Genomic DNA, 18,197 nt, shown 5'->3' with positions numbered 1-18,197 from the left:
CAATGGACTGTTAGCAAACTAGTATTATAAACTGGGTGGTTCGAGCCCTGAATGCTGATTGGCTGATACATTTGGTATACAGTCTGATATACCATGGCTATGACAAAACATGTATTTTTACTGCTCTCATTTAAATTGGTAACCAGTTTATTGGTTAGAGCATTGGGCCAGTAACCGAAAGGTTGCTGGATCGAATCCCTGAGCTGACAAGGTAAAAATCTGTCGTTTTACCCCTGAGCAAGGCAGTTAACCCACTGTTCCTCAGGCTCCGAAGACGTGGATGTCGATTAAGGCAGCCCCCTTAAATGCAGAACACACATTTCAGTTGAAAGCATTGTTGTACAACTGACTAGGTATCCCCCTTTTCCCTTTATAAAATTGGCAATAAGGCTCCTTGGGGGTTTGTGATTTATGGCCAATATACCACAGCTAAGGACTGTATCCAGGCACTCCACGTTGCGTCATGTATAAGAACAGCCCTTAGCCGTGGTATATTGGCCATATCACAAACCCCAGAGGTGCCTTATTGCTGCTTAAATATAAAACTTTACATTATGGCTAGGTAGCTATAGCCTACAAGATGTGGATGACTCGAACTAGTGAAACATTTGTTTGCGTAGCTAGCTAGCTAAATATCTGGGTCCCTACTGAATCAGAAAAAAAAAAAAATAAATCAAATATAGTTGGACATGCTGTAAAAACAAAATGTATTATTGCTGGTGGATATATAAAAGTGCACTGTAATAAAGGGCGCCCCATTTTAGAATTTATGCTAGCAACAAACATGGCTACCAAGGTCAATATAAAATAAACCATTCCGCCTGTGTAATGCAGTGGAAACGACCTCCTACAACACCGATGTAGAAGTTAAATGATTGAGTCAACTTTGCAATTGAACCGTGTGTGTGTGCAACCGACTAGGAGGCTGCGAATTGGTTAAACACTGCACTAATGCCAGCAAGCAAAATAAATCGTCAGTGATGCCCCATTCATGTGCAAATCGGAAATGTCAGACTTACTAATTGGTTTTAGTTATACACATGCTACGTTCAACCAGTTAGCATTCCTAGTTCCGACCAGCACTTGAATGTGGCATAAGGCCTGGCAGGCTGTCTGGTTGGCAGTTAGTAAGTTGCTGGTTGGCAAGCTAGAAATTACGACACATGCGCAGAAATGTGTACTTTTGTTAGGCGGCATAAACAATCACTGATATCTTACAACGTAAATCAGATGTATGAATTCAGATCTATTTAATCTATTCAGATCTTTCTCTGGGATACGATCACAGGCACCCTACATCTCTATGACTCCCCACACAGTAGAGTGGACATTGACACAGATACTTATGACTGTGGCGTCTAACCTGAGAGCACCAGTGTACCATCAGAAGAGGGGAGCACCAGTGTACCATCAGAAGAGGGGAGCACCAGTGTACCATCAGAAGAGGGGACCACCAGTGTGGAGAAGCTGCATTCAGACTCAGTAGCTTCTTTCTCCTGTACTGTTGATCCCCAGTTGGACTTGGGGGTTGAGAGACGGAATAGTCAGCACAGACCACAGAATATTCCACTCAAAATTAAAATCCAAAATTCACATCCTCCGTCCAGGCGATGCCTTCAGCTCTTAAATACCCAGGCAAAGACCTCACCCCTGTGCTGGGGGAGCTCAAGGCCTACATCAGCCAGGTAGATGACCACCTAGCCCTGGGAAGCTCTGTAGGAAAGTGAAGGCCTACAGCACCATCGTATTGTTGGGAAGGGCCTGTAAGTAAGCTTTTCACTGTTAGTCTACACCTGTATACAAAGCATGTGACGAATAAACTTTGATTTCATGTGTTCGTATTGCCGTCTTTTTACCTTCCCTCCCATTCAAAATAAAATAAGCTGCAACATGTCATCTCATGGAGTGACTGAAGTATCCATTGAGGTATTTGCTGCATATTGTGTGATGAGTGTTCTAGACTTTTCCCACTAAGGCAACCCATTGCACTCTGCAGGAGTTGAGCGACAGGCACTTGTAGCTACAACCTTGATTTGTGCAACAGGCGGCCACACTGAATCTTAGCTCCCTCTTCACAAAGTTGCTATAGCAATACATTTTATTAAAAAAAAATAAGGAACAGAAAAGATGGAGGGAAGAAATAAACCCAACAACAACTTTCTCTTCATAATTCATCCAACAAAATATTAAAAAGCACAGACCCAAAACTAGATACAGTACCAAAGTCCTCACACAGGTATACATAAAGGGGGAGTTGACAGTGAAAAAGTGGAATGCGGAGTGGTGCGCTCCTTGAGGATGGCTCTCGGTTCCATGGGGCGGAGGCAGCTCCACTTGAACCACCTGTCCGGTACAGTCTTTCCCCACACGGGGGCTCAAAGCTGGGGGAGAGACGTAGAGTAGGCAGGGTGTGGGTGGGTGTCAGGGTGGAGAGGGAAGGGGTTGGTAACTTGATTGCCTTTCTTTTTTTGTTCATAATCATCATTGTCGTCAGGCTCTTGCTTTCTCTTCTCTCCTTGGACAGCCTCAACTTCTGGGGAAATGAGAAAGGGTAATAATATTATACTTCGTAAAGTATCAAACAGTTTAACTTTTTAACATTAACTTGTGACAAAAAGTACAAGAATGACATACCATTATCATTGTCATCCTCATCATCAATACCAAGGTCTTCTTCCTGGGGAGATAGGACAGTGCTTTCAAACCATATCCCCGTTGATCTTTTGGGTCACAAACAAACCAAAAAGGGGCTTTACCTCTTCGTCACCGCTGACTTCATCATCCTCCTCGTCAAAGTCTTCCTCTTCTCCATCCTCATCCATTGCTCCTCCTAAAAAAAAAAGAGCAAAGAAATACATCACATCCACTGTCGAAAAACCCAACACAATAGAATCCCCTTGCATGACAATATCCACGATGTACTAACATGGTTTCTAACATGTACTGAAAAAAATATATATATATAAAACGCAACATATAAAGTGTTGGTCCCATGTTTCATGAGCTGAAATAAAAGATCCAATCATTTTTCCATTCGCACAAAAAGTGTATTTGTCAAATTTGTTTACATCCCTGTTAGTGAGCATCTCTTTTGCCGAGATAATCCAACCACCTGACAGGTGTGGCATGTCAAGAAGCTGATTAAACAGCATGATCATTACATAGGTGCACATTGTGCTGGGGAGAATAAAAGGCCAATAAAATGTGCAGTTGTCACAACACAATACCACAAGTTGAGGAAGCATGCAAATTGAGTGCTGATTGCTGAAATGTCCACCAGAGCTGTTGCCAGATAATTGAATGTTCATTGCTCTACCATAAGCCACCTCCGTCATTTTAGAGAATTTGACAGTACGTTCAACTGGCCTCACAACCGCAGATCGTGTAACCAAGCCAGCCATGACCTCCACATCTGGCTTCTTCACCTGCGGGATCGTCTGAGACTAGCCACCCGGACAGCTAATGGCACTGTGGGTTTGCACAAATGAAGAATTTATGCACAAACTGTCAAAAACCATATCAGGGAAGCTCATCTGCGTGTTTGTCGTCCTCACCAGGGTTTTGACCTGACTGCAGTTCGGCGTCGTAACCATCTTCAGTGGGCAAATGCTCACCTTTGTGTATTGTGTTGTGTGGACGAGCGGAATGCGGATGTTAACGTTGTGAACATTAGTGGCCCATGGTGGCGGTGGGGTTATGGTATGGTCAGGCATAAGGTACGGATAATGAACACAATTGCATTTTATCAATGGCAATTTGAATGCACAGAGATACCACGATGAGATCCTGAGGCCCATTGTCATGCCATTTATCTGCCGCCATTGCCTCGTCTTTCAGCATGATAATGCAGGACCCCTTGTCGTAAGGATCTGTACACAATTCCTGGAAGCTGAAAATGTCCCAGTTCTTCCATGGCCTGCATTCTCAGACATGTCACCCATTGAGCATGTTTGCGATGCTCTGGATCAACTTGTACGACAGCGTGTTCCAGTTCCTGCCAATATCCAGCAACTTCGCACAGCCATTGAAGATGAGTGGGACAACATTCCTCAGACCACAATCAACAGCCTGATCAACTCTATCCAAAGGAGATGTGTCACGCTGCATGACGCAAATGGTGGTCACACCAGATACTAACTGGTTTTCTGATCTACGACCCTACCATTAAGGTATCTGTAACCAACAGATGCATATCTGTATTCCCAGTCATGTGAAATCCATAGATTAGGGCCTAATGAATTTATTTCAATGGCTGATTTCCTTATATGAACTAACTCAGTAAAATATAAGAAATTGGTGCATGTTGCGTTTATTTTTGTTCAGTGTATAATGATATACCATTTAGCAGATGCTTTTAGCCAAAGTTGCTTGCAGTGTTGTGTGCATACATTTTACATATGGATGGTCCCGGAAATCAAACCCACTATTATGCCATTGCAAGCTCCACATTCTACCAACTGAGCTACAGAAGACCCACATTCTCAACTGCATTTTCATTTTCTTATACTTCCTCAAAACATGGAAAAAAAACAAAATGGTTGCCAACCCTCATCATCGTCGTCCACCCCATCCACGTCAGATGCCTCTCGGTCCTCCACATCGTACCCATCCAGGTAGGTAAGCTGAGGGAGCAGCTTGAACACACTCTCCCTGTAGTCGTTCAGGTTGGTCACCTCACAGTTGAACAAGTCCAGACACTTCAGGCTGCCCAGCTTTTTCTGTGGGACCAAATGGGTGTAGGGTAATTAGGGGGTGAACAACACATATAGGCTAGCAAACAAATTTTGACCACAGCCATATAGGGAAACAAACATCACACTGCCAACTAGGTCTATGGTCAAAACTCTATATGGGGAATAGTGTCATTTGAGGCATAGCCTGAGACAATGAGATGGTGTCGCACTGTATTGTGCTCTACCGGGAGTTTGATGTACCTACCAAAGGTTCCAATGTGCTGATGTCTTTCAGTTTGTTCCCACTTAGATTTAGATGTGTGAGGTTGGGGAGTTTCTCTGCTAGCACGTCAAGGCCACCAGAGATTCTGTTGTCACCGAGTTCCAACTGCAACATAATGTGAAGATATACAGTGAGCTCCAAAAGTGTTTTGCCAGTGACATTTCTTGTTTTGACTGTACTCCAGCACTTTGGATTTGAAATGATACAACGACTGTGGTTAAAGTGAAGACTGTCAATTTTAAATTTGAGAGAATTTTCAAGTGAGCATTTTAGAAATTACAGCACTTTTTGTACATAGTTCTCCCATTTTAGGGGACCAAAAGTATTGGGACAAATTCACTTGTGTGTTAAAGTAGTTAAAAAGTTGAGTATTTGGTCCCATATTCATAGCACGCAATGACTACATCAAACTCGTGTCTCCACAAATTTGTTGGATGCATTTGCTGTTTGTTTTGGTTGTTTCAGATTATTTTGTTCCCAATATAAATGAATGGTAATGACAAATGGTGTCATTTGAGTCAATTTGTTCTTGTGTACAATAAAAGTAAGTCTAAACAGGTCTACATTAATGTGGATGCAACCATGATTACGGATAATCCTGAATAAATTGTGAATAATGATGAGAAAGTTAGATGTACAAATAGCATACCCCCAAGACATGCTAACCTCTCACCATTACAATACCGGGAGGTTAGCATTTTTTTTGGGGGGGGGGGGGGGGGGGGCTATAACATTTCTGCATCCAACTCTCTCTCAACATTATTCATGGCTCATTCAGGATTATCCATAATCATGGTAGCATCTAGGGCTGACCCCATTTAGTCGACTGGTCGATTATTTGGTCGACAGGTTGTTGATCAACCAAGATTTATTTTGTAGAGCAGTCGCATGGTACACAAAACACTTATCTGATTCACACTTCTCTCAGTGAACTAATCCATTGTGGAGGCCACGGAGATGGCACTGTCCATCACATCACTGTAAGGCATGTGATACTGAAATTGTATATGGTTATATTATGCAAAAATAAATGGTGCAACACTAAAATCTAATATTTTACAACTAACTAATATTTTATAAAAATCCTGTGTTGGATGTGGTCGCTGTCTGCGGTTGATAAGAGTAACAATTCCAGCCAGAGTAACCTACTGTTTTTTGCCGAAGGGAGGGCGGGGGAGGGCTTTGTATGCATCGTGGAAGTTAGAGTAACAGTTGTCGAGAGTATCAGCCCTGCGTGTCGTGCAATCAATATGCTGACAGAATTTAGGTAGCCCTGTTCTCAAATTTGCTTTGTTAAAATCCCCAGCTACAATAAATGCAGCCTCTGGATATCTAGTTTCCAGTTTACATAGAGTCCAGTGAAGCTCATTGAGTGCCGTCTTGGTGTTCGCTTGAGGGGGAATGTACACAGCTGTGACTAACTGACGAGAATTCTCTTGGGAGGTAATATGGCCGGCATTTGATTGTAAGGAATTCTAGGTCGGGTGAGCAGAAGGACTTGAGCTCCTGTATGTTGTTATGATTACCCCATGAGTCGTTAATCATAAAGCATACACCCACGCCCCTTCCTCTACCCAGAGAGGTGTTTATCTCTGTCGGCGCTATGCATGGAGAAGCCCGGTGGTTGAACCGATTCCGACAGCATATCCCGAGAGAGCCATGTTTACATGAAACAGAGACAATCTCTGATGTCTCTCTGGAAGGCAACCCTTGCTCAGATTGTTTACCTTGTTGTCAAGAGACTGGACATTGGCAAGTAGTATACTCGGGAGCGATGTGCACGTCTACGGAGCCTGACCAGGAGGCTGCTCTGTCTGCCCCTTCTGTGGCACCATTTTGGGTCAGCTACTGGGATTAGATCCATTGTCCTGGATGGTGGTCCGAACAGAGGATCCACTTCGGGAAAGTCATATTCCTGGTCGTAATTTTGGTAAGTTGACGTTGCTCTTATATCCAATAGTTCTTCCCGGTTGTATGTAATAAGACTTAAGATTTCCTGGGGTAACAATGTAAGAAATAATACATAAAAAAACTAAAATACTGCATAGTTTCCTAAGAACGCAAAGCGAGGCGACCATCTCTGTCGGCGCCACTTCGATGTTGCCATTAAGTCATACATCAGATAACATTGGCTATAGGCTAGATTTGTTCCAACCAACCCAATGATTAATTTCATACCTCCCATGCCATGTAGCTATAGCTCAAACACAGGAACAAATCGAAGCTTACCATGTAAGATGTTTGCTTTAAACGTTGTGTAAAAAAAGACACCCTGCTTTTGCAGATGGGGGCTACCGTTCTCATACCAGACTGAATTTAGCAGTTTTTAAATCTTTGCTATGCTGTAATAAAGCATTACATTTTTTATTCGTTAGAACAGACTGGTATTACTTATAATTTGGTTGTTTACACTGTTCCAAACAGGCAGGAAAATGATATGGTAATCTAACAGCACCCCTTTGTCACACCTAATATGCACACAGCTCTCACTCCTATACCCTCCTTTTTCTTATTATTACAATTATGATCGTTATCATTTCTAGGCATAGTATAGTATCCTTGTATAACCACCATAGAGCTGTAGGCCTAAGAGTGCGTCCTGTTAAGTTAATACCGTAACTTAGGCCTATATTTCAATATATAGGCTACTGTATCAATCCAATCAATCCATCATTCCTGCCATCACACGAAACATTCAGACTTTAAAATGCAATCAAGCATTTTAGTTTTAAAATTAAAGGAAGCTTTGAATAATTAACCTAAACAATAAATAAACAGCAATTCACTAATGCATGCAACTGTTTTCAGTCTGCTGTAATAAAGGCTATATCATTTTTTGTTAGATAAGACTCTGGTACAACACTTAGTGTTGTTTACACTGTTCCAAATTGTCAGACATTTTTTTTGTAATGTTAAAGCAACTGTTTGGCACATGTAATACTCACACAAGGCTTGCTCCTATGCAGCTTTAGCAGGGACAGTGCAATAAACACTTACTGTGGTGCCTTTTGCTGCAGTAGGGAGGTGAGCGAGACAACATGCACCAGTCACACAGGCACTCCCTGTCATTTTTTTAACACTGTGTGACCGTCGGGCTCCGAGTCATTTGTGTGGCTTAATTATTTAATCAAACAGTGTGCTTAAAGCGTCAGACAAGCTCAGTGCATATGTAGTTGGTTTTATTCAAATACATAGGCACATAAAATACATAAGCACATAGGGTGTCTATGTCAATTATGGATAAAGAAGTTTAAATATTGACCAATCGATTGGTCGAAAGAACAGGACGACTCTCGTTTGACCAATATATTTTTATGGGGACAGCCCTAGTAGCATCCACATTAAAATAAGTTTAGAAACATCAAAATAATCAATAAAATGTATTTATAAAGCCCTTCTTACATCAGCTGATGTCACAAAGTGGTGTACAGAAACCAAGCCTAAAACCCCAAACAGCAAACAATGCAGGTGTAGAAGTACAGTGGCTAGGAAAAACTCCCTAGAAGGGAGGCTATGAGGGGTGGCCAGTCCTCTTCTGGCTGTGCCGGGTGGAGATTATAACAGAACATGGCCAAAAAACATGATATTCGTATTTACAAAAAAACTGACTACAAAATGACAAACCATTCATTTATATTGGGCACAAAATAATGTGAAACAACCAAAACAAACTGCAAACGTATCCAACAAATTTATAGAGTCAGAACCCTGATTTAGTCACTGCATGCTATGAATATGGGACCAAATAATTAACTTTTTACTACTTTAATACACATACAGTGCCTTCAGAAAGTATTTATACTCCAAGACTTATTCCACATTTTGTTATGTTCCAGCCTGAATTCAAAATCAAATAAAAACAAAATGAAAACATGTTTAGAAGTTCTTGCAAATGTATTCAATTATATGCAGTAATCTCTCATTTACATAAGTATTCACACCCCTGAGTCAATACTTTGTAGAAGCGCCTTTGGCAGTGGTTACAACTGAGTTTATCTGGGTAAGTCTAAGACCTTTCCAAACTTGGATTGTGCAACATTTGCCCATTATTGTTTTCCAAATTCTTCAAGCTCTGTCAAATTATTTGTTGATCATTGCTAGACAACCATTTTTCACGTCTTGCCCTAGATTTTAAAGTAGATTTAAGTCAAAACAGTAACTCGGCCACTGAGGAACATTGTGTCATCTTGGTAAGCAACTTCAGTACAGATTAGGCCTTGTGTTTTAGGTTATTGTCCAACTAAAGATGAATTAATCTCCCAGTGTCTGGTGGAAAGCAGATTGAACCAGATTTTCCCTGTGCTTAGCACATTGTTTCTTTTTTTTATACTGAAAAATGTACTAGTCCTTAACTATTCCAAGCGTTCCCATAACATGATGCAGCCACCACCATGCTTGAAAATATGGAGAGGTACTCAGTAATGTGTTATGTTTGGATAAATCCAATACTTTTTATTCAGGACAAAGTTCATTGCTTTGCCACATTTTTTGCAGTTTTCCTTTAGTGCCTTATTGCAAACAGGATGTATGTTTTGGAATATTTGTATTCTGTACAGGCTTCCTTATTTTAACTCTGTCAATTAGGTTAGTATTGTGGAGTAACTACAATGTTGATCCATCTTCAGTTCTATCACAGCCATTAATTTGTAAACATATCTAAAAACATAATTCCACTTTGACATTAGGGGGTATTGTCTGTAGGTCTGTGACAAAACAATTTTAAATTTAGGTTGTAACACAACAACATGTGGAATAAGTCAAGGGGTGTGAATACTTTCGGAAGGTACAGTATAAGCGAATGTCCCAATACTTTTGGTCCCCTAAAATGGGCCGACTGTACAAGTAATGTAATTTCTAAAACAGTTCACCCGATATGGATGAAAATCCATTTTGATTTGTTTAACACTTTTTTTGGTTAATGTATATCCATGTGTTATTTCATAGTTTTGATGTCTTCACTATTATTCTACAATGTAGAAAATAGTAAAAATATAGAAAAAAATGTTGAATGAGTAAACTTTTGAGTGAGTGAGTGAGTGCTTGTATAAAATGAAGCAAAACATTACCTTTTTGAGTTTCCCAAGTCGGGGAAGGTTGGAAACTGAGAATAAGCCAACATTTATCAAACTGAGGAATTCCAGATTGACAAATTCTTCTGTGAGGCCTTCGATTTTCCCTTCATTTGATTGGCTGTTGTCCAGGACAAGTTCCCGTACCTATAAGGATAAAAAATTAAATGGAATGTGTACATTTGTAATCCATGAAATTCAAAGATTCTATTTTTTTAGGCATGCGTGCATTGTTTACACCTGCACTACAAACTCAATTGAGAATGCAAACTTTATTTTATGCATACATGATAAATAATAATTTGAGTGCTTATTTCTATTTTACAAATGTCCTGAGACACCCTCGGAGAGTGGGGTCTCTGTCAGGGTCTGTAATTATCTACGGCGACCATGGAGCAATTAGGGTTAAGTGCCTCTAGGGTACAACCACAGATGTTACACCTTGTCGCGTTGGGGATTTGAACTAGAGACCTTTCGAGTTATTGGCCCAACAATAACGGTTAGTGTCATCTGGGATCCTTGGGACATCCCTACCCAAAACCTTAACCCTTACCTAACCTTAGCCATTTTAAAATGTCAACTTCAATGGGGTAACATCTGAGTTGGGACATCCCGAGGATCCTGGATAGCATGGGCCACGCTAATCGCTAGCCTACCTGCCGCTCTAGCTATATACCAAAGTGTTGTCGAAAACCGGTTGGCAAGAATAACTTTATGGAATTAAAAATATAAATAATTGAATATAAACGTAATGATGAAAAAACGTTGAATATCAAAGATCATGATTTGCACACTAACAAAGTGAAACATTGATAAGGCTGTCGAGTGGAGTCATCAATAAAGGTATTTGGTTGCATGATGTTTTATGTCGAGGCACCGCGGTTGTTTCTTTAAACCAGCTGCCACGAGGAAGAACCGCACAATACAGTTCTACCTTCACTTGCCCGCTGTTCAGTCACTAATGACACATGCAATGCTTTTTGTTAGCAAGCTCGCTACAGGCTAGCCATTGCCCTTAAGCAGATGAGCTGCAAGAGAAGCCTGACTACCTACCCCACAGCAACAGGAAAAATTGCAAATATACCCAGAAAATGATATTATTACCTTCAAATCTATTGTAGGAAATGGATTGCCTAGCCATTGAGCGAACGACTGGTAGGGCAGTTTGTTACATTATATCAGTGTTTTATAAGCAACATTGAAGGAAATATTCAGAACGGAAATGAGTAAAACAAGGATAATGTGGTCAAGGTATCCAGCAAACAAAATTCCTCGGTCAAGCTATACGGGCTGTAGAATTTGTGTATGCACATGCACTGCACATTATGGTTTCACATAGAATACGCATGATAGGAATAAATGCTCCGCTCTCTGAACCTCTTCTAAACATTGTGTCGCCAATGAATTGTTTGATGTGATATGTTTATACCCAGTAACTTCATTCAAAAAAGTGAGGCAAATTGCATTGACTTTATTCACACTTTTGTTTTGGTTCGGTAGCAGCACGCATCATATGAGGAAGCACATTTCTCCCAGGCAGAGGTTTGGTTAAACCCTCTTTAGGGATTGAGATTCCACATAACTGATTGCATTTGGATGTCATGAAATGCATCAGAAATAGTCTTGCTGCAAAGAAACATCTAAGCACTTTAGAAAAAGATCTGATCACATCGTATTCTGATTAACAAAGCCATGATTCGATAAAAAATAATAATTATAACCCTTTGTCAAACATGCCTCACTTCGAAGCAAGCAACACTGAAGCATGAACGAGAGCTCCAGCTGTTTTGGGTGACTGCGTGATAACGCTCTTGTAGCCAAGGTAAACAAAACCTTTAAACAGGTCAACATTCACAAAGCCGCTGGGCCAGACGGATTACCAGGATGTATACTCAAAGCATGCACGGACCAACTGTCAAATGTCTTCACTGACATTTTCAACCTTTCCCTGACACAGTCTGTAATACCTACATGTTTCAAGCAGACCACCATAGTCCCTGTGCCCAAGGAAGCGAAGGTAACCTGCCTAAATGATTACCGCCCTGTAGCACTCAAATCAAATCAAATTTTATTAGTCACATACACATGGTTAGCAGATGTTAATGCGAGTGTAGCGAAATGCTTGTGCTTCTAGTTCCGACAATGCAGTAATAACCAACAAGTAATCTAACCTAACAATTCCACAACTACTACCTTATACACACACAAGTGTAAAGGGATAAAGAATATGTACATAAAGATATATGAATGAGTGGTGGTACAGAACGGCATAGGCAAGATGCAGTAGATGGTATAGAGTACGGTATATACATATGAGATGAGTACTGTAGGGTATGCAAACATAAAGTGGCATAGTTTAAAGTGGCTAGTGGTACATGTATTACATAAAGATGGCAAGATGCAGTAGATGATATAGAGTACAGTATATACAGATGAGATGGGTAATGTAGGGTATGTAAACATTATATTAAGTGGCATTGTTTAAAGTGGCTAGTGGTACATTTTTACATAATTTCCATCAATTCCCATTTTTAAAGTGGCTGGAGTTGAGTCAGTATGTTGGCAGCGGCCGCTAAATGTTAGTGGTGGCTGTTTAACAGTCTGATGGCCTTGAGATAGAAGCTGTTTTTCAGTCTCTCGGTCCCTGCTTGGATGCACCTGTACTGACCTCGCCTTCTGGATGATAGTGGGGTGAACAGGCAGTGGCTTGGGTGGTTGTTGTCCTTGATGATCTTTATGGCCTTCCTGTGACATCGGGTGGTGTAGGTGTCCTGGAGGGCAGGTAGTTTGCCCCCGGTGATGCGTTCTGCAGACCTCACTACCCTCTGGAGAGCCTTACGGTTGTGGGCGGAGCAGTTGCCGTACCAGGCGGTGATACAGCCCGACAGGATGCTCTCGATTGTGCATCTGTAGAAGTTTGTGAGTGCTTTTGGTGACAAGCCGAATTTCTTCAGCCTCCTGAGGTTGAAGAGGCGCTGCTGCGCCTTCTTCACGACGCTGTCTGTGTGGGTGGACCAATTCAGTTTGTCCGTGATGTGTACACCGAGGAACTTAAAACTTTCCACCTTCTCCACTACTGACCCGTCGATGTGGATAGGGGGGTGCTCCCTCTGCTGTTTCCTGAAGTCCACAATCATCTGTTTTGTTGACGTTGAGTGTGAGGTTATTTTCCTGACACCACACTCCGAGGGCCCTCACCTCCTCCCTGTAGGCCGTCTCGTCGTTGTTGGTAATTAAGCCTACCACTGTAGTGTCATCCGCAAACTTGATGATTGAGTTGGAGGCGTGCATGGCCACGCAGTCGTGGGTGAACAGGGAGTACAGGAGAGGGCTCAGAACGCACCCTTGTGGGGCCCCAGTGTTGAGGATCAGCGGGGTGGAGATGTTGTTACCTACCCTCACCACCTCGGGGCGGCCCGTCAGGAAGTCCAGGACCCAGTTGCACAGGGCGGGGTCGAGACCCAGGGTCTCGAGCTTGATGACGAGTTTGGAGGGTACTATGGTGTTAAATGCTGAGCTGTAATCGATGAACAGCATTCTCACATGGGTATTCCTCTTGTCCAGATGGGTTAGGGCAGTGTGCAGTGTGGTTGCGATTGCGTCGTCTGTGGACTTATTGGGTCGGTAAGCAAATTGGAGTGGGTCTAGGGTGTCCGGTAGGGTGGAGGTGATATGGTCCTTGACTAGTCTCTCAAAGCACTTCATGATGACGGAAGTGAGTGCTACGGGGCGGTAGTCGTTTAGCTCAGTTACCTTAGCTTTCTTGGGAACAGGAACAATGGTGGCCCTCTTGAAGCATGTGGGAACAGCAGACTGGGATAAGGATTGATTGAATATGTCCGTAAACACACCAGCCAGCTGGTCTGCGCATGCTCTGAGGACGCGGCTGGGAATGCCGTCTGGGCCTGCAGCCTTGCGAGGGTTAACACGTTTAAATGTTTTACTCACCTCGGCTGCAGTGAAGGAGAGCCCGCAGGTTTTGGTAGGGGGCCGTGTCAGTGGCACTGTATTGTCCTCAAAGCGGGCAAAAGTTGTTTAGCCTGTCTGGGAGCAAGACATCCTGGTCCGCGACGGGGCTGGTTTTCTTTTTGTAATCCGTGATTGACTGTAGACCCTGCCACATACCTCTTGTGTCTGAGCTGTTGAATTGCGACTTGATTTTGTCTCTGTACTGGGACTTAGCCTGTTTGATTGCCTTGCGGAGAGAATAGCTACACTGTTTGTATTCGGTCATGCTTCCGGTCACCTTGCCCTGGTTAAAAGCAGTGGTTCGCGCTTTCAGTTTCACGCGAATGCTGCCGTCAATCCACGGTTTCTGGTTTGGGAATGTTTTAATCGTTGCTGTGGGTACGACATCGTCAATGCACTTCCTAATGAACTCGCTCACCGAATCAGCATATTCGTCAATATTGTTGTTGGACGCAATGCGGAACATATTCCAATCCGCGTGATCGAAGCAGTCTTGAAGCGTGGAATCAGATTGGTCGGACCAGCGTTGAACAGACCTGAGCGCGGGAGCTTGTTGTTTTAGTTTCTGTTTGTAGGCTGGAATCAACAAAATGGAGTCGTGGTCAGCTTTTCCGAAAGGGGAGCGGGGGAGGGCCTTATATGCGTCGCGGAAATTAGTATAACAATGATGGCGGTAGCCATGAAGTGCTTTGAAAGGCAGGTCATGGCTCACAACAGCATCCTCACGGACACCCTAGACCCCCTCCAATTCGCTTACAGCCCCAACAGATCCACAGATGACGGAAACTCAATCCACACTGCCCTTTCCCACCTGAACAAAAGGAACACCTATGTGAGAATGCTGTTCATTGACTACAGATCAGCCTTTAAACACCATAGTGCCCACTAAGCTGTTTATTTTGTTTATCTGTCGGCTCCGGCCTTGAACTCGGGCCCTGTGTGTAGTTAACTGACCCTCTCTGCCCATTCATCACCATTTTACCTGTTGTTGTCTTAGCTGATTAACTGTTGTTGTCTTACCCATTGTTGTCTTAGCTAGCTCTCGCAATCAACACCTGTGATTGCTTTATGCCTCGATTTAGGTCTCTCTAATGTCAATATGCCTTGTATACTGTTGTTAGGATAGTTATCATTGTTTTAGTTTACTGCGGAGCCCCTAGTCCCACTCATCATGCCACAGATACCTCTTTTATCCCATCTCCCACACATGCGGTGACCTCATCCAGCATAACTAGTGCGTCCAGAGATGGAACCTCTCTTATCGTCACTCAATGCCACGGTTTACCTCCACTGTACCTGCACCCTACCATACCCTTGTCTGTACATTATGCCCTGAATTTATCCTACCACGCCCAGAAATCTGCTCCATTTATTCTCTGTCCCCAACGCACTAGAAGACCAGTTTTGATAGCCTTTAGCTGTACCCTCATCCTACTCCCCCTCTGTTCCTCGGGTGATGTAGAGGTTAACCCGGGCACTGTGTCCCCAGGCGCTCTCATTTGTTGACTTCTGTAACCGTAAAAGCCTTGGTTTCATGCATGTTAACATCAGAAGCCTCCTCCCTAAGTTTGTTTTAGCACAGTACGCCAACCCTGATGTCCTTGCCGTGTCTAAATCCTGGCTTAGGAAGGGCACCAAAAATTCTGAGATTTCCATTCCCAACTACAACATTTTCCATCAAGATAGAACTGCCAAAGGGGGAGGAGTTGCAATCTACTGCAGAGATAGCCTGAAAAGTTCTGTCATACTTTCCAGGTCTATGCCCAAACATTTAGAGCTTCTAATTAAAAAAAAAAATCTCTTCAGAAATAAGTCTCACTGTTGCCACCTGTTATAGACCCCCCTCAGCTCCCTGCTGTGCCCTGGACACCATATGAGAATTGATTGCCCCCCAATCTATCTTCAGAGTTCATTCTGTTAGGTGACCTAAACTGGGATATGCTTAACACCCTGGCAGTCCTTACAATCTAAACTAGATGCCCTAAATCTCACACAAATTATCAAGGAACCCACCAGGTACAACCCTAAATCCGTAAACATGGGCAACCTCAGATATTATCCTGACCAACTTGTCCTCCAAATACACCTCTGCTGTTTTCAATCAGGATCTCAGTGATCACTGCCTCATTGCCTGCATCCGCTATCGGTCCACGGTCAAACGACCACCCCTCATCACTGTCAAACTCTCCCTAAAACACTTCTGCGAGCAGGCCTTTAATCGACCTGGCCCAGGTATCCTGGAAGGATATTGACCTCATTCCGTCAGTAGAGGATCCCTGGTCGTTCTTTAAAAGTAATTTCCTCACCATCTTAAATAAGCATGCCCCTTTCAAAAAATGTAGAACTAAGAACAGATATAGCCAACAGATATTGGTTCACTCCAGACCTGACTGCCCTTGACCAGCACAAAAACATCCTGTGGCGGACTGCACTAGTATCGAAAAGTCCCCGCAATATGCAACTTTTCAGGGAAGTCAGGAACCAATATACGCAGTCAGTTTGAAAAAGCTAGCCTTTACTTTCCTAACAGAAATTTGCATCCTGTAGCTCTAACTCCAAAAGGTTTTGGGACACTAAAGTCCATGGAGAATAAGAGCACCTCAACCCAGCTGCCCACTGCAATGAGGATAGGAAACACTGTCACCACCAATAAATCCACGATAATTGAGAATTTCAATTAGCATTTCTCTACGGCTGGCCATACTTTCCTCCTGGCTACCCAAACCCCGGCCAACCACTCCACACCCCCGCAACTACTTGCCCAAGCCTCTCCTTCACAAAAATACAGATAGCAAATTTCTGAGAGAGCTGCAAAACCTGGACCTGTACAAATCAGCTGGGCTAGACAATCTGGGCCCTCTCTTTCTAAAATTATCTGCCGCCATTGTTGCAACCCCTATTACCAGTCTGTTCAACCTCTCTTTCGTATGGTCTGAGATTCCTAAAGATTGGAAAGCTACCACGTCATCACCCTCTTCAAAGGTGGTGACACGCTAGACCCAAACTGTTACAGACCTATATCCATCCTGTCCTGCCTTTCTAAAGCCAAGTTAAACAGATCACTGACCATTTCGAATCGCACCGTACCTTCTCCGCTGTGCAATCCGGTTTCCGAGCTGGTCACGGGTGCACCTCAGCCATGCTCAAGGTACTAAACAATATCATAACCTCCATCGATAAAATACAGTACTGTGCAGTCGTCTTCATCCACCTGGCCAAGGCTTTTGACTCTGTCAATCACCGTATTCTTATCGGCAGACTCAACAGCCTTGGTTTCTCAAATGACTGCCTCGCCTGGTTCACCAACTACTTCTCAGACAGAGTTCAGTGTGTCAAATCGGAGGGCCTGTTGTCTGAATCTCTGGCAGTCTATGGGGGTACCACAGGGTTCAATTCTCGGGCCGACCCTTTTCTCTGTATATATCAACGATGTCACTCTTGCTGCGGGTGATTCCTTGATCCACCTCTACGCAGACGACACCATTCTGTATACATCTGGCCCTTCTTTGGATACTGTGTTAACAAACCTCCAAACGAGCTTCAATGCCATACAACACTCCTTCCGTGGCCTCCAACTGCTCTTAAATGCAAATGAAACTAAATGCATGCTCTTCAACCGATCGCTGCCCGCACCCGCCCGCCCGACTAGCATCACTACTCTGGATGGTTCCGATTTAGAATATGTGGACAACTATAAATACCTAGGTGTCTGGTTAGACTGTAAACTCTCCTTCCGGACTCATAGTAAGCATCGCCAAACCAAAATAAAATCTAGAATCAGCTTCCTATTTCGCAACAAAGCATCCTTCACTCATGCTGCCAAACGGACTATCCTACCGATCCTCGACGATGTCATTTACAAAACAGCCTCTAACACTCTACTCAACAAACTGTATGCAGTCTATCACAGTGCCATCCGTTTTGTCACCAAAGCCCCATATATCACTCAAACAACACTGCGACCTGTATGCTCTCGTCGGCTGGCCCTCGCTACATATTCGTCGCCAGACCCACTGGCTCCAGGCCATCTATAAGTCTTTGCTAGGTAAAGCTCCGCCTTAGCTCACTGGTCATCCCCAAAGCCAACACCTCTTTGGCCGCCTTTCCTTCCAGTTCTCTGCTGCCACTGACTGGAATAAATTGCAAAAAAAACAAAAAAAACGCTGAAGTTGGAGACATATCTCCCTCACTAACTTCAAGCAT

General features: G+C 43.1%; 1 protein-coding gene across 1 annotated transcript; it reads right to left on the bottom strand.

Annotated features, from left to right (window-relative positions):
- Positions 1–1,226: 1,226 nt before the first annotated feature.
- Positions 1,227–14,049, bottom strand: LOC129850353 (acidic leucine-rich nuclear phosphoprotein 32 family member B-like; the record flags this gene model as incomplete). Its single annotated transcript, XM_055916803.1, has 7 exons — positions 1,227–2,533; positions 2,635–2,677; positions 2,757–2,830; positions 4,547–4,718; positions 4,939–5,061; positions 10,023–10,172; positions 13,974–14,049. Coding segments are annotated over 7 exons (796 nt in total), but the record flags the coding sequence as incomplete, so codon positions are not given.
- Positions 14,050–18,197: the final 4,148 nt, after the last annotated feature.

Source organism: Salvelinus fontinalis, unplaced genomic scaffold (assembly GCF_029448725.1).
Source record: "Salvelinus fontinalis isolate EN_2023a unplaced genomic scaffold, ASM2944872v1 scaffold_1950, whole genome shotgun sequence".
In the NCBI taxonomy this organism is placed as follows: Eukaryota; Metazoa; Chordata; class Actinopteri; order Salmoniformes; family Salmonidae; genus Salvelinus; species Salvelinus fontinalis.
The sequence above is the reverse complement of the archived record's forward strand: the minus strand, read 5'-3'. Positions and strand labels throughout refer to the sequence as shown.